General features: G+C 34.6%; 1 protein-coding gene across 4 annotated transcripts; it reads right to left on the reverse strand.

The window, feature by feature from the left end:
* Positions 1–631: 631 nt before the first annotated feature.
* PNISR (PNN interacting serine and arginine rich protein) lies at positions 632–27,367 on the reverse strand. Of its 4 annotated transcripts, none has more exons than XM_058307182.2 (13): positions 27,195–27,367; positions 20,026–20,105; positions 17,528–17,642; positions 15,862–16,050; positions 14,259–14,482; positions 12,645–12,816; positions 11,084–11,274; positions 9,463–9,600; positions 7,637–7,736; positions 6,844–6,897; positions 5,544–5,714; positions 2,554–3,640; positions 632–2,311 (listed from the first exon to the last, which is right to left on the reverse strand). In XM_058307182.2, exons 3-13 carry the CDS (start codon positions 17,613–17,615, stop codon positions 2,281–2,283), a joined length of 2,445 nt encoding a protein of 814 aa, XP_058163165.1. In that variant the 5' UTR covers positions 17,616–17,642; positions 20,026–20,105; positions 27,195–27,367; the 3' UTR covers positions 632–2,280. The 4 variants fall into 4 exon arrangements, with proteins under 4 accessions (XP_058163165.1, XP_058163163.1, XP_058163164.1 ...); XM_058307180.2 differs by having other exon boundaries at positions 17,528–17,646; positions 27,195–27,310; XM_058307181.2 differs by having other exon boundaries at positions 17,528–17,646; positions 27,199–27,300.

Raw genomic sequence — 27,367 nt, forward strand, 5'->3', positions numbered from 1 at the left:
TTTTATGGCAGAAAACATATACACTAATGAGATTCCACACCAAACTTTATTTTTGTTTTGGGGCCTGAAACAAATGTATAATTACCTCCCAAAATTACATTTTATTCTCTTAATGGTGTGGTTTACCCCCACTCCATATAAACAAGTATGATTATAATATACTAGAAATATTTTAAAAGAGAACATCTTGAAGAAAAGTTTTTATTAACCAACCCAAATCAATGATTGCCTCAAAATTTGAATCTATTCGTTTTCTGATAGTGTCATTTTAGAAAAGATTTCACAACCAAATTATGTATCTAACTAGCTTATAAGTTCGTTCCAGCATTTTTATCACAGAAGCCAAAGCCCTATTTGTAAAATCTTACCACTCAAGGTAAACCACACTATATTACATGTCAATGAAATGATGATTTCTCGAAGTTATCCATGAAATTCTGAAAAACCCATTTATCTCATTGTAACACTGTTTTATTTTCTAATAATCATGTACATCATGGCTGTTTTAAAAAATACTGCAGATAAAACCAGTAAAGAAGCTTGCAGAAAGTGGCAGAGAAAATAAAACTGTCAAGTACTTTTGGTTCTAGTTTTTGTCTTACCCAAAAATGTGCATATAATACCCAGCAGCAATTTTTCTATAGAATTTTATTTTGAAAATAAGTTTTCACTGGAAGATTGATCTAAAAAACATTTTTTAGATACGAAAATGTTTTACAACTTCTCTATTACAAATTAATCAGGTAATTCTCCAACGAGGTACACCAGGTTAACCTACATAAAAAATATTGCACATTTTCTTCTTTGTCTTCAGATGTGACTGATGACGAAACTATACAGAACTCCAAACTACTTTATAGTTATTCTGTGAAATGTCAACTTTATAAATACCAGAACTAAATGCACTGTAAAACAGCCATTTGGTAAATGTGCATTTATTCACAGTTGATTTATTTCCTTTAGATGAATGCATAACTGCTCAAAATTACATAAGAATCTATGTAAAGAAACATGAGCACGTTATCCATCTACTTCTAACTTCATTTTGAGGAAACACTGATCTTGGCAAAAACCTGGCATTTTAAAATGAAATATTTTAAATATATGAAGGCATATATTTATGCCTAAAGTATGAAGGCATACTTTGAGATTTTTGTGTCCTGTACCTGGCTCTTTTCTAATTTAAAATTCAAAATAATTTTTCAGAAATTTAATCCATTGCTACATAAATGAATAATCTTATAAAAATGGACCCTGAAAGCAATTGAACACCTAAGTTAAAATGCCTCCAGAGCCACATTTTGCTCATAAGCCATGACTGTCTTAAATTGTTACACAATTCACTGATCATAATTTTAAGAAGCGGACAAAACCAGACCATTTTAATATTATGAAATTGACAAAGACCTGAATACAGCATTCCTTCACTGAGCTGAGGTCATAGTATACTTTAAAAATACAAATAAATATATATTTGAATCATGAGTCTTATTTCTATAATAATCCCAAAGTATTTAAAATATGTTTCTGAAACGGAAGTGGGTGACTGCAGAATATAGTCCCAGACTTGACAATTAGTGTCAAACAGTCATTCCTTACAAATAATTCTACTGGTACACTGGCTTGAATGATTTCAGCAAGGTCATTTCACAGGAGTGATCTATACTTTATACAAACAGAGAATGTATTATTTGAAAATCCCCCCAAAAAGAAGTTTAGAAAGCTGTCATATGCTTCCAAATGAAAAATATAGGTCTATTTCTGGCCCTCTTCCACACTCCTAAAGGTGGAATTTGACAAAAGTCCAAGGGTACAATTTACAAACGTCAACAAATTATTAAGTTAAAACCATTTACTTTGGGGAAGACGGGAGAAAGTACCTTTAAAACCTGTATACAAAATTCCAGCTGCCTTTTTATAAAAGTACTACGTTCCTTAGATAAAATCACAAAATTAAGGTGCAAGAGTTTAACAAAAATGAACTAAAGAGTTTTATTGACATCACAGTACATTCAAGAATAATTTTAATATTACAGCTGAAAGAGAATGGCATGTTTATAGTCTTATGCACTATTTTTTGGGAAAAAAAAAAGTAATACAAAGAAATTCTATTAAGTAACTTGGAGCAGCATTTGGAAAAAGTACACCTATTTACAGATTAAAAAAAAAAAAGACTCTGGTTTCACCTACACAGCCACAATGTGCCTCTATAATGAGACAAGCCCTTAAAACTCATGGAATTTTTTAAACAACATCATGGCATTCTGGCCACATCATTCCTCAGCGTTTACGACGGGGAGGGGTTGTTGATCTGAAAGAAAAAAAGGGGGAAAGACAAAATTTAAAAATAAAAATGTATTTTAAACTAAAGAATCTGCAACTTTAAATAAATATTATTATATAGGATTTCTAAAATTACTTAAGACTATGATCATTTATCAAGTACCAAACTGAGTTTATTAAAGAGAGAGAAGAGAAAGGGCACTTTCAACTTTGAATAAATTCAGTCAAATTTTTAAAAAATCAGACAAAATACTTTAAAAAGTATACTACCTTGATCGGGACTTAGACTTGTGTTTGCGGCTTGCCTTCTTACCAGACCTTTGAGATTTCTCCATGGATCGCGATCGACTATGTTTAGGCTTCTTAGCCTTCTTTTCTTTGCTACTTCCTGGAGATTCAGAACTGCTCCTTCCACTAGAATCAGAGCCTGAATGTTTTTTACTATCTTTGGTAGTACTTTTCTTACTATCCTGTCTAGAATCATGTCTTATGATTTTAACAGATATAGAACCACTCCTAGAGAATGTTCTTTCACTGTCTCGTTTCCTTTTTAACCTATCGTCCTGACTACTGAACTTAAAATCTTTTTCTTCTCTTTTTTGTTTTTCTTTTCTTTTATCCTGTTCACGCTCCCTTTCTTTGTCTTTCTTTTTCCTATCTTTATCTATACTTCGACTCCTCTCTTTTTTCCTCTCTTGTTCTTTAGCCTCACCTTTATGCTTATGACTGCTCCCACTAAGATTTCCACGTTGATCATCGATTTTACGCCTATCTCGACTTCTACTGCGACTGGAACGATTGGTTCGCCTATCCCTTGAGCGACTTCTACTTCTACGTCTCTCTCGGGAAGGACTCCGATTTCTTCGTCTTTCTCTTTCAATGCTATTTCTATTAGATCTCCTTCTATCTCTAATCTTTACCCTAGCCCTATTGCTCTCTATTTTAATTCTGCGAGAATAACTTCTACTCCTACTACGTCTAGTTTTAATTGTCGGAGATCTACTCCTACTATGTCTCTTTTTCCTTTTCGGAGAAGACGACCGAGAAGAAGTTCGACTACTACCTGAGCTAGAACTGTATGAAGAGCTAGAGACAGAACTACTGGTACTACTACTTCTACTATTGCTACTGGAACTACCGCTGCTAGAACTTCCTGATCTACTCCTTCCTTGTTTCTCTTTTTCTTTATGCTCTTTTTTGGGTTCTAAAGCTGATGTAGTTTCACTTGGAGTTCTTTTCTTTTCATTAACCACATCACCGTCTGCTTCTCTTGCTTCTAATAGTGACAAACTATTTTGCTCTTTATGGATAAATTCATTCATCTCTTTTGTAACCCTTTCTGTTTGTTGCTTTTCTTCTGTAACAGAAAAAAACAAAAATGTACAATGAAAAAAACTCATTCTATCAAATCTTAAGATATCAGATTATAACAGAAAAAGAGTATGAATCACATAAGTAATTTAAAAATTTTGGTGCGCAGCAGCAGTGTTGGCAGCGGCTGCAGTGAAGGAGTTTAGTGCAATGTCTCACACCATCTTGCTGGTACAGCCTACCAAGAGGCCAGAAGGGAGAACTTACGCTGACTATGAATCTGTGAATGAGTGCATAGAAGGTGTTTGTAAAATGTATGAAAAACATCTGAAGAGAATGAATCCCAACAGTCCCTCTATCACACATGATATCAGTCAGTTGTTTGATTATATTGATGATCTGGCAGATCTCAGCTGCCTTATTTACCGAGCTGATACCCAGACATACCAGCCTTACAACAAAGACTGGATTAAGGAGAAGATCTACATGCTTCTTCATCGGCAGGCCCAACAAGCTGGGAAATAGTTGCATTGGAAGTATTAGGGGGATGGGGATGGGCTTGGAACACAGGTGGGTACAGCGTGCTGTAGTGGAAGTTTTGTACTATAATAGTCCTATTTCCATTTTGTCACACTCTAGCCAGGATTGAATGTATTAGATGAAATGTGAAGATCTTGTTCAATCTGAAACCCCTGCTGCCTCATTCCCCTCCCTTTTTTTACTTAAACATTTTTATGATGATTTAGATGAAAGTTGTTTTTTGTCAGTTAATGTTGGTTCCAATCCTTCAAGCTGTTTGTATCTGCTTTATAAAATTCACTTCTGCAAGATGGGGTGAGGGGAGGTAACAAAGTTTAGTATGTCCTCGAGATAAAGTCTTAGTGAGAAATAAATAAATGCTCTTTTAAAAAAAATTTTTTGGTAGCTATGTTAAAAAGGTAAAAAGTTGAAGCAAGTAAAGGAATGGATGTGGCTCAAGCAGCTGAGCGCCCACCTCCCACATGGGAGGTCCCGGGTTCAGATCCCAGTGCCTCCTGAAAAAACAAGAACAACAAGCAAAAAAAATGAGAAAACCAACAGGGAAGCTGATGTGACTCAGAGGTTGAGCGCTGGCTTCCCATACACAAGGTACTGGGTTCGAGCAACCCCTGGTCTCCAGTACCTCAAAAAAAAAAAAAGAAGAAGTAGGTTTAAAAGTATTTTAAATACTTTTCTTTAACCCAATGTAAAAAAATTTATACTGTCTTTTAACAGTTACACTTATAAAACATCTCAATTTGGGATACCCACATTTCTAGTGCTCAACAGCTATGTGAAGCAAATTATTTCTGTCTTAAGACAGTGCAGCAAGAATATTAAAACTTATAGGTGCATGTGAAGAAAAGATTTCCCTTTTGTACAATTAAAGCAAAATAATCTCCTATAAAATGTGTCCAAATAAGATTTGAGATTCTAAACATTTATTTTCATTATTCCTAGTATCATTGTGATTGTATAAATCTCAAGAATTACATTCATATAAAGTATTTTAAATAAAAAACTATAAATTACCACTTAAAAGTACTGCCTTTTCAATAGTCTCACAAATCTATTTCACCATTTCAAGTCTTCCTTCTCAATTCAAGTACTTTAACAATAAATAAAAATATACTAAATAGCTTAGCTTAGTTATTAAAATTAATGTCTCCTAAAACAAAAATAAAAGGTTACCTTTTATAAACTGACATATTTAAATACTAAAATTAATCTTGATTTCATTTTGGCAAAAACTGCAAATGAGTTTTTAAAAAAACAACTTAGTTTCGGTTCTATAACTTTTATTTATAATTTAGTCTCAATTCTATTGCTTAATATTTTTAGGTTGGTTAAACAATAAAAACAAATGCAAAAAAAAAACAACAAACGCAAGCCAAAACTGGTACAAAACTAAATAACTCTAAAAGATATACCTTCCATCTGTTTATCATGTAACAGCTGCTGTTCTTTTTCTTTTCTCCAAAAAGCTTCCTGTTTTTGCCGGATTCGGTGCCGTAATTCCTCATCATCCGTGTCAGATGACTCAGAACCTCTGTCGCTCCTCTCATCTTCACTGTCTCCTGATCCATAACCACCCAGTCCACCTGCATGCATAAAGCCCAGTCTATCATACGGAACAATTATACTACATGCTAAAAACTTTTTATGGTCTGAGAAGAAAGCTCATTTCTCTTTTTATTGTTTTTTCTTGGAAGAATATGATTATTCGGGGTGGGGAGAAGTATAAATTTCACTGCTTAACAGAGTTCATAGAACCCTCATGAAAATGGTTACTTTCTGGGAATTTCATTTATTTCTCCCAATAGAGGAATCAAGATAATGGTTTTGTTTCACTGTCCATGCTAACAGATAAAACCTCTTAACAGGGCAAAGAAAGAAAGCCTTGTTAAAGCCTATCTAACTACCTTAAAAAAATTTATGATGACTGTGAAAATGTTTCTAAAATTAAATCTTTTCATTGTTCAAAACTTAGAAATCCCAGGTAGCATGCTAAATATTTTTTCCTTAAAAAAAAAAAAAAAGAACACTGTAAATTCTCACTGGTACAGAAATAGTACGATGTTGAAACTACTCCCCACCCTGAAGTGATCTAAATAGGAATCATAACAAAATCATATGGGCATTTGGTTCTACCTATTTCTTTTAATCCTCACAAAGATTAAATTCAAATGAAGATGTGGAAAAGGTATATTCAAGCTTTTATGGCCTTGATTATTTATCATGCAAATAGCAAGTAATAAACACATCACTAGTACTATACCATGATGGTTAAGGTAAAAACCCTTTTGTCTGTTAAAATCTGACTTGCTGCAACGCAATTTATATAGAAGTCATTAAGAGCATTAAGTGGATAGGTTCTTCCCTAAAGTATATATGCAATAATTCTGAAAGTAAGATTAGGTTATTATTATGGCTAAATTATGAACGATTAAGTACAAACTACATATATATGTTTTATTGGAACAGTTAACGAGGAAATCCTCTATTACAACTTGTACCAATAAACTATGATTAGTAATCACATTTATAATATTCCCACTGTGAATGTTTAGTAAAAAAAAAAAAAGGCAAAACTTTTAGAGACTGTTATAACCCTAAGACCTAGGTTTATTAACTGAGTAGGAATAGTACAATTTCAAAATAGAACATGTAGAGACAAGGTAAGTGTGATTTTCCCTTTAAGGCCCTCTCACAAATAAGGTGAACACTTACCGAGTCCAGTGAGGGAAGCCAGTGCACTGGACTGTGCCAGCTGTTTTGCAGGAGCTTTGTATCACATCAACAACAGGAACAACATGTTAACACAAATAGCCACGATTTCATAGTCATGAGAGTCTATGGTATTGTTAAATCTATAACTATGCTGCTTTTTGGGGAGAGAAGAAACATTAAAAACATAACATTCATTTTAAACCAGTAGCATGTCTGGCTTTGAAATTATAATTCGAATGTGAGCTGAAGTAGGTTTTTAATGAGGAAAATGCTGAATAGCATATTTGTATTTCTATTTCTGAGGTATGGCCCATAATTTAATTTTTGTCTTCAAGATATTTTTAAAATATTAGTAAAAAATATAGAGGGGAAATCACCTGCTTCTATAAGAAGTATAACTGGTAAACAGTGAACATAAAACTGAAGGTTAATAATTCAATTCATTAATCTAAAATAAATATTAGGAAGTCAGACACCGATACCATCATTATCTATGAAAAAAAAAGTGTCAGGTGAAATAAATTGAACATCAGGAATCTTCCACAATATACTTTACAGGATAACAGCATGACTGCTAAATTGTGCTCAGGTAGGTAGGATGACACAAGAGTATCCGCATAGTTTTAATATGGTGTCGACAAATCTAACCTTTCCCAAAGAGTTAATGACATGCAAGGAGAGAATATTCAAAATATCTGATAGTAATTCAACAAGGACAACAAAAAAAGTCCAAAATAGCTACCAAAACCAAAACACTCCCACAAAACCAAAACCAAGAATGCCCATGATATACCTTTCGTTGCTTTCCGGTGTGCATCTTTGGCTACATAATAAATTTCTTCATCTGTCACATCCAGTAGAATTTCAGTTAGAAGCATTTTTGTCAGTAACATCTAAGGAAGGACATTTTACAAATTGTTTCTAATCTACCATTTTTACTAATACAATTAGATATTTTTTTAAAAATTTAAAAAGCAAAGTCATTTTATAAACACTTTTAGATGGGAGATCATATCTGCCATTCCAAGGAATACAGTATCTTGAAAATTATTCTAAAGGATCAAAACGTAGAAAGATTTAAAAATCATATGGATTAAAGAAAACATGAATTTATCTGTATAGAAGAGAAAGTGAACTCAAATTCTAAAAACAAAATCTGAAAATTTCCGTTATTAACAAAAATTTTCATAGGTTATTTAAAATAGAAAGGGTTATCCCTTCATTTAATAGCATTATTAAAAAGCAGCACTCCAGTTTAAGTCACTTAGGAGCCTATATCAGCTCTCAGAGCAAGGTTAGATAAAAAAAACTCCTAGGAGGAAAAAAACAAGGAAGATAAGGAAAAGGCAGTCACTCCATTCTGCCAAATGAAGTCCTTTTTATTCTTGATTATTATAAAAAACTAATAAACTATTACACTCCTTTAGTAAGAATCAATAAGATACAAAACTGAGAAAACACTAGACCTTAAATAAGGGCTGTACACTAGGCCCAGTTTTGCTACCAAAAGTTGTTTGAAATGTGGACTATTAGTCAATCCTTTAGCCTCTCTGGGCTCCAGATTACTTATCTATTCATTCAATCAGTATCGCCCAAATACTTTCCAAGGATCGCTGGTCTTTCAATATATACGGAAAGCACAGCCTATAATATTCCCATACTCAGTAAGTGATAACACATATAGCAGGTATTAACGACTTTGAAAACTCTTGCAGTAAGTATGTTTAACTATGTTCAACCCAATGTGTCCTCGTTTTTTTCTACCAATTCCTTTAATATTTTTCAGTATTTCTATTTCAAGAAACACACTTTAGGAAGTGGACTTGGCCCAAGTGGTCAGGGCATCTGTCTACCACACGGGAGGTCCGCTGTTCAAACCCCGGGCCACCTTGACCCGTGTGGAACTGGCCCACACGCAGTGCTGATGCACGCAAGGAGTGCCCTGCCATGCAGGGGTGTCCCCCGTGTAGGGGAAGCCCCACGCGCAAGGAGTGCGCCCCGTAAGGAGAGCCGCCCAGCGGGAAAGAAAGTGCAGCTTGCCCAGGAATGGCGCCACACACAGAGAGCTGACACAACAAGATGACGCAACAAAAAGAAATAGAGATTCCTGTGCTGCTGGCAACAACAGAAGCGGACAAAGAAGAACATGCAGCAAAAAGACACAGAGAAAAGACAACTGGGACAGGGGCAGGGGAGAGAAATAAATTTTAAAAAGTAAATCTTTAAAAAAAAAAAAAAGAAGAAACACACTTTAGAAAATACAGTTCAACAAATGTTTCTTGGGTTTCACATAAAACACTAATTACAATACTGGTAAAACATTAATTAATTACAAAAATGGGTTTTATGACTGCTTTATAGACCTTGATTTTGTATTAAGTTACTGGATTTTACAGACATTATTTGCCCAGCACATCTATATATTAATAAATATTTAAAAGCTGTTGCATCAGTTCTTGGTTTAATGTTTAAACCAATTATACGGAGTATAGCTCAGTGGTTGAGCAGCTGCTTTGCATGTACGAGGTCCTGGGTTTAATCCCCAATACCTCCTAAAAATAAATAAAAATTACAAACAAAAATAAATCATTGTATATGGTATGACATTTAACAGTTTACCATTTGATACTCTTTCTCTTCTTCAGTCATCTCTGGTTCACTTTGCTCTTCTTGAGGAACTGGAGATGGACTTCTGGTGACTTTTCCACTGCTCGTAGCCTCAACATTTTCAGTGTCTTCATCTTCCTCATCACTGTCCTATTAAAAATAACAGGGTAGCAGATGTGGCTCAAGCAACTGAGCTTGATTGGAAGTCCCAGGTTTAGTGCCTGGTGCCTCCTTAAGATGATGAGCAAGACAGTAAGCTGACTCAACAAGAGACACAAGGAAAACACAATGAGGGATACAACAAAGCAGGGAGTGGAGGTGGTTCTGACAATTAGGCACCTCCCTCCCACATCCAAGGCCCCAGGTACCTCCTGAAAAGACCAGCAAACAAGGGGGTGGGGAGAAATAAATAAATAAATAAAATAAATCTTAAAAAAAAAAAAAAAAAAAGGACGTCTTAAAAAAAACAAAAGTAAATGTTATTACTAAGGGTGAATCAGCAATGCACTGAAGAAAGAAAGATCAAATGGGAAATATTAGAGTTTTTATAAAAACAAAAATGATGAGTTGGCCAAATTCATGCTTATAATGTGAAACCATTATCTTACATATCAGAGATTTAAACTACCAAATTAAAAGCAGTATATAAAATAGAAATTAAAAGTGAAATTGCTCACTAAATTACATTTTTGTACCAGAGATTTCTTTTGATAACTTAAAATTTGTTACCTGTTAAGAAAAATAGGTAAGAGGGCTTATGAAAATCAATTACTTTGTTTTTCCTTACACAATTTTAACCTTATTTTGTAAATTACCAGAATATCACCCATTATGTAAGAAAATACCAAATCATCATATGGCTATGAAATGAGTGGCCTATAGAATGCTGGCAAAACTGACCAGAGATATATTACATAGTGTAACTTTTACAGCTATGTACTATATTCAAACTATTTACCTAAAATCATGTGACCTAAAATGACATTCTCTACCCAGCTCAAGGATCTCAGTTGGCCTTGAAACTTGGTGAAACTTGCTTCTTTTCAGCAATATAGTGGATAAATAAGAAATGAGGTCTACCTCAAAGTGAGGAATGCTAGCAGTGTGTATCTCACTTTGTATGGTTTTAGGTTTTCAGTATCCAGGTAGCAAATAGTAAAAAAGGGACTCTTCTTTAGGCAAAGGTCCCATAGTTACTCTTACCAGTCCTACTAAGTAAAAAGATAATGACCTAAATACTCCTCTGGAAAGACTGTTGAACCAGGGAAAGGAATACATGTAATGCAATTCCAAAGGCATTTGGGAAGAGGAGGGAGGAAAACTCTGAACAATTCTTTAAATCAAATTTTGAAGTCCACTACTTCATTTAAAGATTAAAAAAAAAAAGTAAACTTCAATGGCTGTTGGTCTTTTGTTTCTTGTTTCATAATCTACTGGCTTTTACCTTTCTCCTTATTCTACCCTCCTGAATACATACACATAAACATAAGCCCCGATATACTTACTGAAAAGTAATCTCCAGGAGCATTACTCTAATACTCTTCTACAGGCTAAACACACCTATTTACTCCCATAAATTTTTCATAAAAACAAAATTCTCATATGGAGTTTCATGTCAGAGGATTGGACTTACAAATTTACTTCTCTGAGGTAAACGAGGGCCATCGCCTCCTTCAGCATCTTCAGTGGCCTTCTTCTCTTTTTTGGACAATTGTGAACGTTGTTGCTCCATTCTTTCTTTCTCCAATTTCTTCTGCTTTTCACGTTCCATTTTTTCAAGACCTTCACGAATCCAGGCTGGAAGAGTCCTGCGTTTTACTGCATCTGTTTCACACAGAAAATTTTTTTACAAGTCGGTTACATAATAATCATAAACCTATGGGTTCCATGCTATGAATTTCTACAAACAAAACCTTTGTGAATAAAGAAAAAAGCATTTTGGTGCCATTTGAGTCCTTGTAACAAATACTCTCGCTCTCCAGCAAGACAGTGATAATAAAAATAATCCATTAAACATTGTGCTTTTCTTTAAAATTAACACTATTAACAGCAGCAGTGAACACTGTTTTAGTGCTTAAAATGTGCCAGGGGACTCTGAAAGCATATTTAATCATACCATTTAATCTTCACAAAAGCCAAAGAAGATGGCTACTACTGATCCTTTTTTGCAGATGAGGAAACTGAGGCTCAAAAAGTTAAGTGATTAACCCAAGATAAACAGTGATGTAGGCTAATTCAGAGCCAAACTTTATACTACACTGCTTCCTAAAATACACAACAGGACAGAGTAAAACAAAAACATTAGTCTGCTTTGTACAATGAATAAGGTTTCATTCGAACAAGTATTTTTCAGTAAGCTTAAATACTAGTAATATTTTGACAATGCTCTTTCATAGTTTGCAATGAACCTTTCACAATAGTGCAAGGTGGTGGCAGGGTGATGTATGGAAGCCTTGCATGATGACATGCATGTTTGCTTTTTTGGTTTGGCTTTTTTTTTTTAAGCTCACAACTTTTACTATACACTTAATGTTTACATATGTTCATGTGCAAATGGTATATTTTAATAAAACTTTATTAAAAAAAAAAGTAAATTAAAATCTTCCTAAAATGTCTATACTTTGTGGTTCATTAAATCTTGGATGATTTGGGGCTTTCCACATAGAAAGTAGCATAAATCTGTAACTTGCCACTGGAAATAAGTTAGCTCTAATGTGTTATTTAAAAATTTAAATCTTCTACCAGAGTACTGATGGGAAATGAAATAATCAAAGGGAAAAATAATTCTGGCAGCAATGTACCAGACAAATTTAGAGTCCATCTTGAACTTAAGAATTACATTGTTTTTAAAAAAAGGGCACTGTTCATATATTGGCACAATGTTTCAAATTGTCAATATTAAAGGAGATAAAAATTTGGTCATCATAAATTTATATTTCATCCCTAAATCTAGAGTTCAAGGTAAAGATTTATTTTAAAGAACATTATCCAAAACATTTTATATTCGGGACCAGTATCTTTTTTTTTTTTTTTTTTTTTTAATATTTAAGGTTTAAGGCTATAAAATAACAGTTCAAAGTATCAATTCCTAACATATTAAAGGCATCAGAACAATTTAAGAAAAAATAAGACATCCTTTTTACATGATCTAGAATCATGCAATTGTGGTTCACTAAACTTAGTCAAATAGCTACCAATTTGTGGAGGCTCCTGCTTCACAGGAAGTGCAATAGGTGAACGCTGACGATCCCTGAATGATGATGGCCTTTCTCTTCGATTCTGGGGAGGTGCTGGAGGTCCTGGAGGTCCTGGTTGCCAATAGGGAGGATGAAATCCACCTTGCGGTGGACCAAAAGCAGCCCCATGCTGAAAGAGTATTGCAGTTTATTTTTCTTCACATTAATACAATATACTCTCTGGGACACACGCGTGTTATGAACTGGGACAGTAGAAATCCATGTGTGCAGCAAATCCAAGAATTCCATGATTCTAATATCCACCGATATTTCTGTAGCCCCAAGAACCTAAGTTTACTTATCTTAAAAGATTTCCTGTCCTTATAAATGTAAAAAGACTTCTAAAAGCCAGGTGATACACAATTTCAAGTATAGAAAAGTGTGTGTGTGTATATATATATATGAACTTTTCATTCTGAATCCATTTATAAACTTCCACCGTCATTAAAAAAATGCCAATTTTTCTATAACTAGTAAAAACTGGAATTTTAAAAAACCAATTCCAACTTGCTACTTCTAGTCAACTTAAGTAGTTTCTATAATCTTGTAAGAAATATCTATATAAGCAAAGGAAGAAATTATTGAATCCTCACATTAAATATTTTTAAGGCTTTTCTAAGACATTTGCCAAGAAAATTTTTTGTCTTGCTAAGAATGAGGACCTACCAAGCAAATGTGTAAGAAGAATCACCCTTCTGCTATGTTCTTCAAAAACAAAACAAAAACCGTCATATCTGTATACTAATTTTAAGTATACAATAAATATCTGATTATATTTGAATAAGAGACTACTATCTCAAGGTGAATATTGTTTACATTTACGTCAATTATCAATCTATCATTCACACAGTGAAATAATGTTTAGGTTTTTTCAAAATCTTAAATTCTGAAACTCAGTTTGTAAGGTAACAACTATAGTTATTTTAAAATGATACCTAGCACATTATTTAAGGGTAGAGCCTGGGAGAGTGGATGGAGAAAATAAAGCCCAAATGACACTATTTCCCATAGAGTTCTATGTCCCTAGGAATGAACTGGATGCTACAAAGGAAATTATGTACAATTCCATTAACATGTCATGTCAGAATGGAAAAAGAAAAAAGAGACAACACTAAAAAAAATTGTCATAATTTTATGTATCAGAAGGATTGCACCTAGGAAGATGATCTACATTCTTCATGTATTTTATGCACATCTTAACCATAATCTATTATTGATAATGTATTAAATACTGTGCATTTTCTGAACTTTAATATTTAAATATACCACTTTTGAATTATAAATTAGAAAACAAATGATATAACTATTGCACTTGCACATTTTTCAATTATCCAATTTCCCCTAAGAGCCCTGACACCACTTTCCTAAGAAAAAAAAAAAAACCCACAAAAAAACAGAAAATAATAACTATTTTAATATTCAAAAATTGATAACTTTTCTGAGACATAAAAATGTGCTTATCTGTACAAGTCTGAAAAGTCAAACACATATCTTAGGTACTCTTGATGAGACACTTCCAAAGAATGGATTATGTGCACATCTACAATATTAAAGCAACAAAATATCTTTCACCTGATAGTCAAACTGGTTCACTGGCCCCACTGCAAAATTATCGGGTGGTCCACCAAAGTTGTGATTGTTCTGGTTAAATATATGCCTGTTGTCAGGGGCAAATTCCCCACTGTCCTGACTGTTGCTGTCTTCAGAAGGAGGAACAATGTCCATTGGGCCTGGTGTTGGTGGCATCCAAGGCTGATCTGGAGGGGGGTGTGGGGGTTGCTGATGCATTCCCCATTCTATTTAGGATTTAGGCATAAAAACATTCAACAGGGGGTTATAACAAAATCAACACAAATTTTTATGAGTTCAAGAAAGCTAGATTTTCAATAAAGAAACATAACAAGTTTATGACTTCTTGGTCAAATTCCTTTGGTATAACATAAAAATAAGCAATGACTTTAACCGTCTTATAAATGATCCAAATGAGCTAATTCTTCTACTCTAATTGAACCCTCAACAAATGGAAACCAAATGACCAAAATTATTTTTAATGAATATAACAAAATCCAAAGCAGTCTTTTCATTAAATTTTCTATTTTTGTTTAATAACAACACCACAAAAAAATAATACCTTGAGATTTTATATAATTTCTTTCTTCCATGAACACAATTATCCTCACAACATCCCTGTGAGGTAGGGAGAAATCAGGTATTATTTTTGCCAATTTCAGATGGGGAAATTGAGGCACACAGAGGTAAATCACTTGCCCAGGATCACAGAAAATGTCAGCAGAGTAAAATTAGGTGGTGGGGATGCCAGGGTAAGTCATATATAAGCTTGAACTTTAGAACCAAAACATTTTCAAATGGGGAAATTTGGCATTGCTTCAAGAAAACTAGAAATGAATCACTTCACAGTATAAAAGATTGGAATATTCATTAACCTTTTAGGAGTGATGCTGGAGATTACTTCCAAGTTTTCCATTGTTATGGTGAGAAACAATAAAGTATTCATAGGGAAAGGGGGATTGATTTCACCATTAGCATACCCAAATGTGGTATTTCTCTATAAATAATTTGAAGTGACTTATTAAAATTAATAACACAAGTCATGGAAAAATAAACTAGCATCAAGGAATCTAAATCATACTGTGAAGTTAAAAAAAAGACAAACAAACAAAAAATAAAACCAACAAAAAGTTATGGAAGATCTTTGCTATCTGTAAAAGAGGAAAGAAAAAGGTAGGTGGATGGTAGGGGCAGAGTATATTTGACAGACTAATTTGTCACATAGTGACACAATTTTTCTTTAATTAGAGACTAGACATGTTTTGCTCTGCCAGTGTTGCTTCAGAAAAGGCCAGAGGTTGCAACAGAGAGACATAGAATGCTCTCTTCCCTAGATGCCAAGTGAGGTTTCCAGAGTGTTCCCAGCCCCTGTCAGCCTAGGAATGAAGAACCAAGAAAAGAATCAAACTGAGTGGCACAATGCTAGTAGACTGAGTACAGAATAATTTTAACCACAAAAATGTCACGGTCAAATCAAATTGACACCTCCTATTCTTTAAGGAGTGTTAATTTCAAGAAGTCATAAAACTAAGCAAATTAAACAATTTAATTTCAATCTTCATTTTATTTTAAAAGCAAAGCTCTAAAATGTGGAAAACAAACAAACCTGGTTGCCACATTCTGTTAAAGTTTGAATCCCCTTGAAAATTCCCATGATTGTTCGGACCAGATTCCATTGTAGACATATCTTGTCCATTTGGCATCATTCCTGGTGGTTGTTCTACCATGCTTTGCTGTCCTGAAGCTTCTCTTTGGGCAATCCAAGCTTGAGCCAATGCAGCCCAGTCAATCTGGCCTACGTAAATTAACATGGCAAAATTTAGCATTCAAAACGTAGAAGCTAAAAGAATAATGCCATTACCATATATAGCTTCTATGTCAATCAATCATCTCAGATACTCCTTCAAAGAGATCTGAAATATTAGAGAATGATATGGCTGAAATGACACTTAGATAATAACTCATATACAGGCTTGAAAATAATACAAACTTCTTAATACTTTCACAATAGACTCCATAAAAAACACTCATAACCTATTTCTAATATTAACTCATAGGAAATTGATCCTTTGTACATTAGTTATTGTCTTATTCTTTTTTTTAAAAAACTACCAAAAAGTAAATGACCAACTTCAATTTTTGCTTCCTTCAACATGTTCTATTCATCTTTTCAGGTCTACATGTGAGCCTATATTCCTTGGATATGTAGCTAACTATCCAAACTCCTGCTCAGTTGTCCTTCTTCGCTAAGGCTCCCTTCTCTACCCAATATAATCTCAACATTCTTAGCAATTTTTACTCAAAATACATTGTTCCAACTATCTTAAATGTCCTCTTCTCCTTCACAAGTATCTATGCTTAACATTTTAAGATTTAATATTATTAGTAAAGGAAACACAAAGTAGAATAAGATATGATTTTTCACATCTTATTTTAGTAAAGATTTAAACAGGCATTCTCATACACTTCGGTGGAAAGAAAACTTGGCATCATTCATGTGGGAGCAAATACTGCAATGCATATCAAAAACTTTTCTAACGTGTAACTGTGCAGACAGAGCAAACCCAGTTCTTAGATTTTTTGCTTAAGGAAATACAAGAACAGGAGAATAATAAGTGCATGAAATTATGCAGATTATTTCAAAAAGAAAAGCTATAAACAATTAAACATCCAAAAGGTGATTTGTTAAATTAGAGAACAGTCCTATAACAGAATGCTATGTAGCTATTAAAAAGAGATACAGTATCAAATTAACTCAGGAAGAACACAGCAGTGTAATGGTGATAAGTTAAAAATTGTTAAAGCTTGGTGATAAAATGAGTCTTCTCTATTCTCCTCTATCTTTGCACATGCTTGAAATGTTTCATAATAAAAAGAAATTTAAACATGAAATAATATACCATATGTTTGAATATAATCGATATAGAAGTGACACTTGAGTCCCTTTAAGATTTGGAATTAACAGTAAGTATGCTCTATTTACAAAGGTAAGAAAATAAAGCGACACATTTTAGAAAGATTTTCCTTTCTTTAAAAAAACAAAAACTAAGTTTAAAAAAAGGATAAGAACTTTATAAGGCTTTCTGCTTTTCAAGGAAATCTTCCAAAGGGAAACCCATACCCTACTCTACATGCTATGGCAAGGCTATTTATGAGAAAAAAAATTAAATTGTGACCATAAAATTATCCAATAAATCAATCACAATCCCTGTTCCCTAATATCATTACTTATCTACCCAGTTACTACCATCAAATTTAGTTTCTTTCCTTACTTGGATCCTGTTGGTGCTGGAATGACTGCATCCATTGTTGTTGATTCAAGGGCCATTGCTGCCAAGGCTGTCCTCCTTGATCCCACATCCTGACTTGTTAAATATATTTGACTTTCTATCTTCAATAAATTAAACAGTTAAAAAATTAGAGGAAGAGTTCTTTATTTTTAAAACATCACATATCAGAAATTATTACACAGTGATACATTTATGTGATCAGAGTTCTAAAATTCTGGTCCTAACAGCTTGCCAAAAAGTGACTAAAAATTTTAGGCAGGCAAGCAAGAGTAGAAAATTTCATATAATTGGCTAGTCTCAGAGTATGGTTACAAGCATAGTTCTAAACAATTTAGTTCAAAAAAATGATTTTAAAAAAATCCAACTTTCCACAATATAAATCTCTAGAAAGATAATTAAATTGATGATTATTTTAAGTAGTAATTTAATGTCCTTCAACAAAGACAACTTTAAGAGGATAACCAAATAGCTCTAGCTGATGAAGGAAAATTTTTCCTTATAAAAAACTACAGGTAATAAATGCAGAAGGTAAAAAAGAAGTAGATAATTCTCATATTGCCAAACCTAACAAAATAATTGATGCATGCAATTAATTCAAGCAACCTTAGAAGAAAAGATGATAGGAAATCAGAAGTTCGAAGGTTACCAAAATAACACTCCCACAGATTATTAGGTGTCTCATCATGAGATACAATATTATGTACCCAGTATCACTACGAATATTCCTACCAAAAATGTTTAAAGGTATCCAACTGAGTTTTTGTATCTCCCTTCCAGTGTAAAGGAATTATAGGGAGGAAGCAGACTTGGCCCAATGGATAGGGCATCCGCCTACCATATGGGACATCCGTGGTTCACACCCTGGGCCTCCTTGACCCATGTGCAGCTGGCCCATGCACAGGGCTGATGCACGCAAGGAGTGCCATGCTACGCGGAAGCCCCAAGTGCAAGGAGTGCACCCCATAAGGAGAGCTGCCCAGAGCAAAAGAAAGTACAGCCTGCCCAAGAATGGCCTGCACACACGGAGAGCTGACACAACAAGATGACGCAACCAAAATAAACACAGGTTCCCAGTGCCACTGATAAGGATAGAAGCGGTCACAGGAAAACACACAATGAATGGACACAGATAGCACACAACTGGGGGAGGGCGTAAGGGGAGAGAAATAAATTAAAAATAAAAAATAAATTAAAAAAAAAAAAAAAAGGAATTATAGGGGATAAAGGAACAAGGTAAGCAATATATAAAAAAAACCCGGCCAGAAAAATCCAGAAGGTGAAATAGTCACCAAGACCAGTTTCTTAATATGTAAGTAGCATGGAAAAGGAACGATGGTACTTTATGTTAATAATTATTAAATCTAGGTGAAAAGTATGGATGTAGGAGGGTTGGTTCAGTACACTAGACTACTTCTCTGTAAAGTAGTTAAAAAACTTTCACAATAAAAAATTTTAAATTCCTACAAATCTATTAGCTCTGTACTTTACCCAACACTGTGTACAACCCTTTTCAAGAACCAATGACATACATAGTATAAAGGGTATGTTTCTTGGTCATTTTTGTATCCGAGGCTTTGCACATAGTAGGTATTCAAGAAATGCTTACTAAATGAATTCCTCTATACTGACCCTTTCTCCATTCTAAAAACAAACACATGCCTTATTATTGCAGATCAAAAAAGTAGGAAAAAGAAGCGATTGTGGCTCAATCGATTGGGTTCCCATCTACCATATGGGAGGCCTTAGGTTCGTGTCCCAGGGCCTCCTTGTGAAGGCAAGCTGGCCCGCGCCCACGCAAAGAGCTGGCGGCTTGCGCCCGTGTGGACAGCTCTCACACTGCAGGCTGCACTGACCCAGCGCAGCAAGATGACACAACAAAGGGAGACAGGCAGACACAGAACACGCAGAGAATGGACACAGTGAGCAGACAGCAAACAAGTGGCAAGGGGGGGAAATAAATAAATAAAAGTATAAATCTTTAAAAAAAAAAAAAAAGCATTCATTCAGTCCATCTCTCCTCACTTTACTGCTGAGATTGTTGAGGTCTAAAGAGGAAAAAAAAAAAAAAAGAAGGTGGAGGTAGGAAAAAGCAACTCAATTTAGACAATTGACTATTTTAAGCTGGACTCTCAGGGTTTTGCAATTTCAGTCTTTGTAGCATTCTCAGAATGCTGTATAGTTCTACCAATGGCAGAGCCTGATCTGTGAATTAGGAAAGATGCATTGTTTTGTTACCTTGATTTACTTATGAGTCAAATGTACTAGTCTTCTAATTACACTAATATAATCTACTATAATGGCAGTAATAGAATATGGCAAATTTAGGCACTAAATAATACTACGCTCAAGGTCAAAAACTGGAATATCAGTTCCAAACTAAATATACTTCTTTTTCTAACTTCTCTTTACCTTTTAAAAAATTAAAAAACTAAATAAAAAGGAAACACCTAGGAGAAAGGCCAACTGTTATTTTAACTTACCTCAGAGGTTCACTTTCTCTTTAAAATTTAGGTTGATTCAGACTACAGCTTGGAGGCATAGCAGCAAGATTATTTATGCCCTGAGGGGAAAAAAAAAGATTATGCTTTCTCTTAGATTATGAAATATGTCCTCAAAGTAATAAAAAAAAATTCTAAAGCTACAACGTGAAAGTATGATCATATCCAAATTAAGCCGGAATTTTTGCTTTCATCAATATTATACTGGTAAAACAATTTGACCATTATATATCAGGGAAGAGAGACATGTCAGAAATGACATGGCAAAGTTTTTTTAACTTCTTTTTCTTTCAAAACCTCTTTTTAAAAAAATTTACTTCAACATTTATACACAATACAAAACAATGTCAAACAATTTAAGAGACTGATTTATATGCTGAGAAAAAAAGGAACAAGTAACTACACTTCAAATTATTGCATCTACCTGATATTAGCTTAACTGGTATATGTAAGGAACTAAAATGCATTAATTCAGACTTTTCTGCAGAATTCTAGGTTTAGAAATTAGTATTACCAAGAAGAGAAGTTTGTCATTCACTGAAACTATTTAATTTTCTTCTCATTACATCAACAGATTTTTCAAGCTGTTGACAGAAATGTAGATAGAAAGACATCTTTTTATCTTTCATAAGGTATAATACAGCATCTTGCACATAGCAGTCACTGAATAAACATTAAATGAATAAATATGGTGTCTAGTGCTTCCTTTTTCTCTTTACTTTTAAAGGTTAATGAAAAGTAAGTTCTTGGTCTGTATTTATGAGAACCAAAAAGTTCACATAAGCACTGCTTGTTGTGTTTTTCAAAGCTTTATGGCATATCAGAGAAATTCAAAGTATAGATTTTTCTGCCACAGGCTGTAAACTCATACAATGAGGCATTCTCACCAGTTTTTGTTTTGTTTTGCTTGTTTGTTTTTTGAGGTACTGGAGGTTGGGGATTTAACCCAGGACCTCATCTGTGGGAAGCTGGCACTCAACCACTGAGCCCTATCGGCTTCCCTGAGTTAGTTCTTTTGTTTGTTTATATTTTTCAGGAGGTACTGGAACCAAACCCAGACCTCCCATGTTGGAGGCAGGTGCTCTCCCTCTTGAGCCACATCCACTCCCTTACCCGTTTTATACAGTGCCTACTGGAGCTGTAAATAGATGAGTACATAGTAAAAACATTTCACTAATAAAAAATGAAGCAGGTGTAGCTCAGTGGGTTGAGCGCCTGCTTCCCATCTATGAGGTCCCAGGTTCAATTCCTGATACCTCCTTAAAAAAAAAGTGTATTGACTCCCTACCATAATTTCATAATTTCTAATACACTTTCTTAAAAATCACTCTAAACAAAGTTTCCTTTCCTTACTCATGTCTAATGGTAGTCAGACTTTTTCAGTACTCCTTTTAAGTTTCCTAGTTATCACTTGTTACCTCTACTTCAGCACACAAACTGTTTCATGATTCCTAGCTATACTACTCACTAACTATGTAAACGTGCACAAATTAATTCTCTCTCTAAAGACCCTTGGTGTTCTCATCTCTAAATGGGTGAAATAGTGTCTTATATCATAAGATTGTTGAGAGGATTAAATAAGAAACACTCAGCACAGGAAGTTTAAATCAGTGGTAGTTAACATCACTACCAGGATTTTCCCAGTATCCCTTTTTTTCCATTTTCTTTTCTAGGGGCAACTGAAGACTTATCTGGATTAGTTTTATCTTGGAAGAATTCTTCAAGAGTTTACTTCTTACAATATCATAGGTGAAAGCTTTGATAACTTCAAAGTTCTCCTATGTACAAAGAGTTTTGATTCACATTACTTGTAGCAATTTTCCTGTCTGTTTAACTACTTCTACTTTTATTTACTAAGAAAAATTATGGAAGCCACTATTCAAGTAGTGTTTGCTATATATAGGCTGAGAAAAATAAGAGAAAAATATGTGGGATTGTGAGAAGCAGCAAAATTAAAAACACAGCAAAGAAACTGAAAGTAAAAGCCAAAGAAGTAAGAAGTTAGGAGCTATTTAATAAAGTCCTTTAATTAAAACTGAAGTTAAGAAACCTGATCAAGCTACAGAGGATAAGTGTTGGATAAGAGCGTAGGTGGAACTCTTGTAACAAAAAGAAAATTCAGCATTACAGTATCTTATAAAAATATTAAATGCATATCTGACTCAGGAATTCTTATTTCAGGGATTTAAACCATAGATGGATACCCTTATACTGTAACTAAAAAATATACAGCATTTTTTGTAAAAGTAAGTATCTACTTTAAGTGACATTTAATTAAAGGGAAATGGGTTAAATAAATTAAGAGTGAACCATACAGTGGGCCACTCAGAAATTAAAAAAGAAAAGGTAGATTTTTATATGCTGACATGTACTGACGTACAAACTGTATTACTAAGTGAAAAAAATTACATGAAGTAGCATGAATAATGATACCAATTAAAGTTGTTTTTTTATTTTTAAGAATGTGATTACATACGGAAATTCCTAAAAACAAAAAAATTCTTAAAATTAGATTTTCTTTTACATCTTTCTGAATTCTTTCAATTACTTTATCATGAGTGTGTAGTTTTTAGAAATACAGATTTTTAAAGGTTATGAAGAATCAAAGAAAGATCACCAACACAGTTCATAATGATCAGTATAAGCAATAAAAATTACACAAAAGTAATAACTGAGACACTGGGCAAGTCAACTATGTCTCATTTTATCTGGGATATACACTAAATTTCTATAATTCTAACTCTTGAAAAGGTACCTCTGATCATAAGAACTAAATTTAGAATTATGCTAAGTTTTGTAGAAATTGAACAGATTTTAGGGAAAGACTTGGTATTAAACTAGGATTGCTCAAATAACTGAGATAAAACTTTTGTATGTTTTGGAACCTAGCAAAATGATTGAGAAGGTTTCATATATTATTTTTAAATTAAAGTTTCATATATTATTTTTAAATTAAAGAACAAGAGTATAAATGATCTGATGGCAAGGATTTAGACACCCAGCCCTTTTCTTCCTTCAACTTCACCATAAAATCTTTACTGCTGACAAGTATAAAAAATTCTGTAGGGAACCAGATTTGGCTCAATGGATAGAGCATCCACCTACCACATGGGTTCAAACCCTGGGCCTCCTGACCCTTGTGGTGAGCTGGCCCACGCACAGTGCTGATACGTGCAAGGAGTGCCCTGCCATGCAGGGGTGTCTCCCACCTAGGGGAGCCCCACGTGCAAGGAGTGCGTCCCGTAAGGAGAGCCACCCTGTGTGAAGAAAGCGCAGGCTGCCCGGGTATGGCCCCCCCCCCCCACAGAAAGCTGATGCAGCAAGATGATGAAACAGAAAGAGACACAGATTCCTGGTACCTCTGACAAGAATCCAAGTGGACACAGAACACCCAGTGAATGGATACAGAGAGCTGACAATGGGGTGAGGGGAGGGAAATAAATAAAAAAATAAATCTTTAAAAAAAAATTTTTTTTTGATTTGTAATTTCAGTATGGTTTAATGGAATAATATGTCTTGTGCTATTAAAATGAAATTTACACAATGGTTTAATGATTTGAAAAACTCCGACAACTGTTAAAAATGGATGATTAGTCCATTAGGTTTCACTACGTTATTCTCTCAATTCTGGCATTGTTTGAAAATTTCCATGAGAAGTTACAGATGATGATTATTGTGTATTTTTTTTATAGAGGCACTGTATTGAAATTTTGCATGTTTTTATCTTGACACTAACAAAAATTCTTGAGGGCATAAGGAAACATCTTAGAGTTTTTTGAGGGAAGCAGACTTGGCCCAATGGATAGGGCGTCTGCCTACCACATGGGAAGTCCGCGGTTCAAACTCCGGGCCTCCTTGATCCGTGTGGAGCTGGCCCATGCCCAGTACTGATGCGCGCAAGGAGTGCCCTGCCATGTAGGGGTGTCCCCCGTGTAGGTGAGCCCCACGCGCAAGAAGTATGCCCCATAAGGAGAGCCGCCCAGCGCAAAAGAAAGTGCAGCCTGCCCAAGAATGGCACCGCACACACGGAGAACTGACACAGCCAGATGATGCAACCAAAAGAAACACAGATTCCCAGTGCCACTGATAAGGATAGAAGGGGTCACAGAAGTACACACAGTGAATGGACACAGAGAGCAGACAACTGGGGGGGGGGGGGGGGATAAATACATAAATAAATAACCTTTAAAAAAAAGAATTTTTTGCATTTTTCATAGGGTTTTGCCATATTAAGTTAAATATTTCACCCATTCACTGATGTTATCAAGTAAATACTTTAATATTCAACCACAAATAAAACATTCTAATACTGCTACTACAATTGACATTTTAAAAAAATCTATTCCAATTCATCTGGCCTTCCTTCAAACTTAATCCTAAAGATTTTAAGCTCAATTTCTCAAGTTAAGATAAATTTAACTATTGATGAGCCAGGCTGCAAGAGTTGCTGAGAGTATTTGACCCCCTTTATGGGGTCAAATGAACTGCTATATCCTTGGAAAACCACTGGGATTTGGAAATAACAAAATATCAGTAACCAAGATTTGCATCAGATCATCAAAGCCATCACACTGCCGGAAAAGCAAACTTGTGACTATCACCAGAAATAAATCACTTATTTGATCTTTTCCTCAGATGACTCTATATTTGAAAATTCATTGCTTTGAGATTCCTTTAAAACTACTTGTTTAAATGGGAATCATTTTGAAAATGAAAATGTGGTATTTATTTTAAAACACACATAAATTGCAAAATCAAAGAGATACAGAAAGTTTGATGTGACTGTTTCTCATATCAAACATAAAGCTCAGAGACCACAAAATTTAACAACCCTGTTATTCAGTCCTACAAACCAGTTGTCTGACCTCAAAGAATTATTTTGTTCAATTCTGGTTACTTGGAAATGGCACAGGTTAATCTTGTAACCATTTGGAATGTGGTAAAAAAAATAAAACAAAACTTTTTGCTACTTGATGTGACACTATTTTAGCATATACTCAAATATTTTGCAGCTGCAGCTCAAAAAAAGTGCTAAAATTTAGAGAACTGATTAGTTTGATGATAGATAAAAAGGAGCAATAATTGAAAATAAAATTGTAGGATAAGCCTAAAATAAACACCACTACAGTAAGCAACAAGCATCTTGTAATGCCAGAAAATAAAAAAAAATGCTGGGGCACAGGAGGCAATTAAAAGAGCTCCTAATGGCCAAAACTGGAACAGTTTGGGCAATAAAATAAAGTAGTATTGGTTACAATCTGAAGTATAAAATACAAAGTCCGAAATTTTTCACAACAATGCAAGGTGTTGGTAGTGGGGTGATATATGGGAGCCCTGAATGAAGGTCTGCGTGTTTGTTTTTTTTTTTTGTTTTTTTTTTTTAATTTTTTTATTTTTTATTGACTTTGTAATAATATTACATTAAAAATATATATGTGAGGTCCCATTCAACCCCACCCCCCCACCCCCCTATTTGTTTTTTAAGTTCACAACTTTTACTATACTTACTATGTATGTTCATGCATGAATTATATACTTCAATAAAATTTTATTTTAAAAATATAAGTCCATATTTAATAAATACTTGTTTATTACATAAATTAATAAATGAGAAGAGACAAATCTCCATGCAGAATTCCAAACAAATTATGGAGATACTCCATCTTAAGGAAATTACACTACTCCTTAAGTGTACACTGCACGTAGTGTATTCTTTTCAGAGTACAGAGGGGGAAAAGTAACTTCACAGTAAAGAAACCTGACAAACACTACTTCAGACATGTTTGAGCAAGGTAAATATTAATGGTGATAAATCATGTTGATACTTTGTAGCCTTGATATATGATGAAAATGACACTATTCTTCCGTGATCTTCCTCCCAAAAATCCATAACCTCAGTCTAATAATGAAAAAAAAAAAAAAAATCAGACAAATTCCAATAGAGGGGCAACCTATAATATAGCTGACCAGCTCTCAAAACTGTCAAGGTGTCAAAACCAAGCAAAGTCTGAGAAACTGTTACAGCCAACAGGAGCCTAAGAACATATGACAATTAAAAGTAATGTGGTAGCCTGGTAGGGATGCTGGGAGAGAAAAAGGAAATAAAATAACAACTAAGGAAATGTTAATGAACTAGGGACTTTAGTTAATAATAATGTATCAATATTGGTTTACTGTAGCAAATGTACTTTACCTACCAAAATAAATACTAAGATATTCTGTTAGTAATAGGAAAAACGGTGTGTAGGGCTACATGGGAACGTTGCTAGTATCTGTTCAATTTTGCTCTAAATCTGAAACGGTTATAAAAAGTAAAGTCTATCAATAATTTTTTAAAAATGTAGAGTCTTTCAGGAACATCTTTAAAAAAAAAAAACAACTGATTTACTGTTACTTTCCTTATAGCTTCTTGGTATTTTACAGAACAACCCCACGGGTGTATCTTTATAGTGTTCTGCTTTGTTTTTGTTGTTTTTGCCTTGTTGTACTCAAAAAATAAATTCCAAGTTATTTTGATTATTTGTGGAGGAAGAAAAAGAGATTAATGCGCAATTTAGAATGCTAATTCAACAAGCTCTTCTATGAATTATCAACTAACAAGAAAATTCGTCGAGTGCCCATTATTAGATGGCAGTAATAGCCACAACAGGGGATTATAATTGGAATATTGGATACTACCTCTTTGCCTCATAAATCTTAACACACGTCCATCATCGCATAAGAACACAAGAAACACATAAACTGAAAAACCAAATTTGAGTCGACCGGACGCATTCGCCCTTGGGCGCGCCTGCGTAGTCGGAGCCGCACTGGTCTTAAGTTCCAGGTCGGGGCCCCCGCCTCCTCCGCCCCCCAGCACCCCCTGCCCATAAGGGGCTTCCCACTGCGCACGCGCAGTGCTTAACGGACGGTCAGGAATCCAACAATTAGTCTCTTCTCATCCGAGAAGAAACTATCGTAGTTACAAGGGATCGTGAGCACTCTCTAATAGATTTCCTTTCACGGAAAGCACCTCTCTGATCCACCAAGTCGAGTGGACGCTGCTGCTTTAAATGGGTGAGGTTCCAGCGGTCGCGCCAAGCAGGCACAGAAACCAAGAAGGTCGTAATGGGCCGGCAAGTCCTCACGTGTGATTGTTCTCCATCACTTACCCACCCCGGTGCCGGAACACTGTTGTCACCACCGCTCCTGCAATACCTTCTCCAACCCGTTCGATGCTTCTACTTCTTCACGAACAAGACAAGATGGCGCCCGGTTAATGTCACCCGGAAGTGAATAAAAATAACATCCGTTTGTTTCCCGCAGCCATATTGTCCTTAAACTT

This window comes from Dasypus novemcinctus, chromosome 11, assembly GCF_030445035.2.
Source record: "Dasypus novemcinctus isolate mDasNov1 chromosome 11, mDasNov1.1.hap2, whole genome shotgun sequence".
Lineage (NCBI taxonomy): Eukaryota > Metazoa > Chordata > Mammalia > Cingulata > Dasypodidae > Dasypus > Dasypus novemcinctus.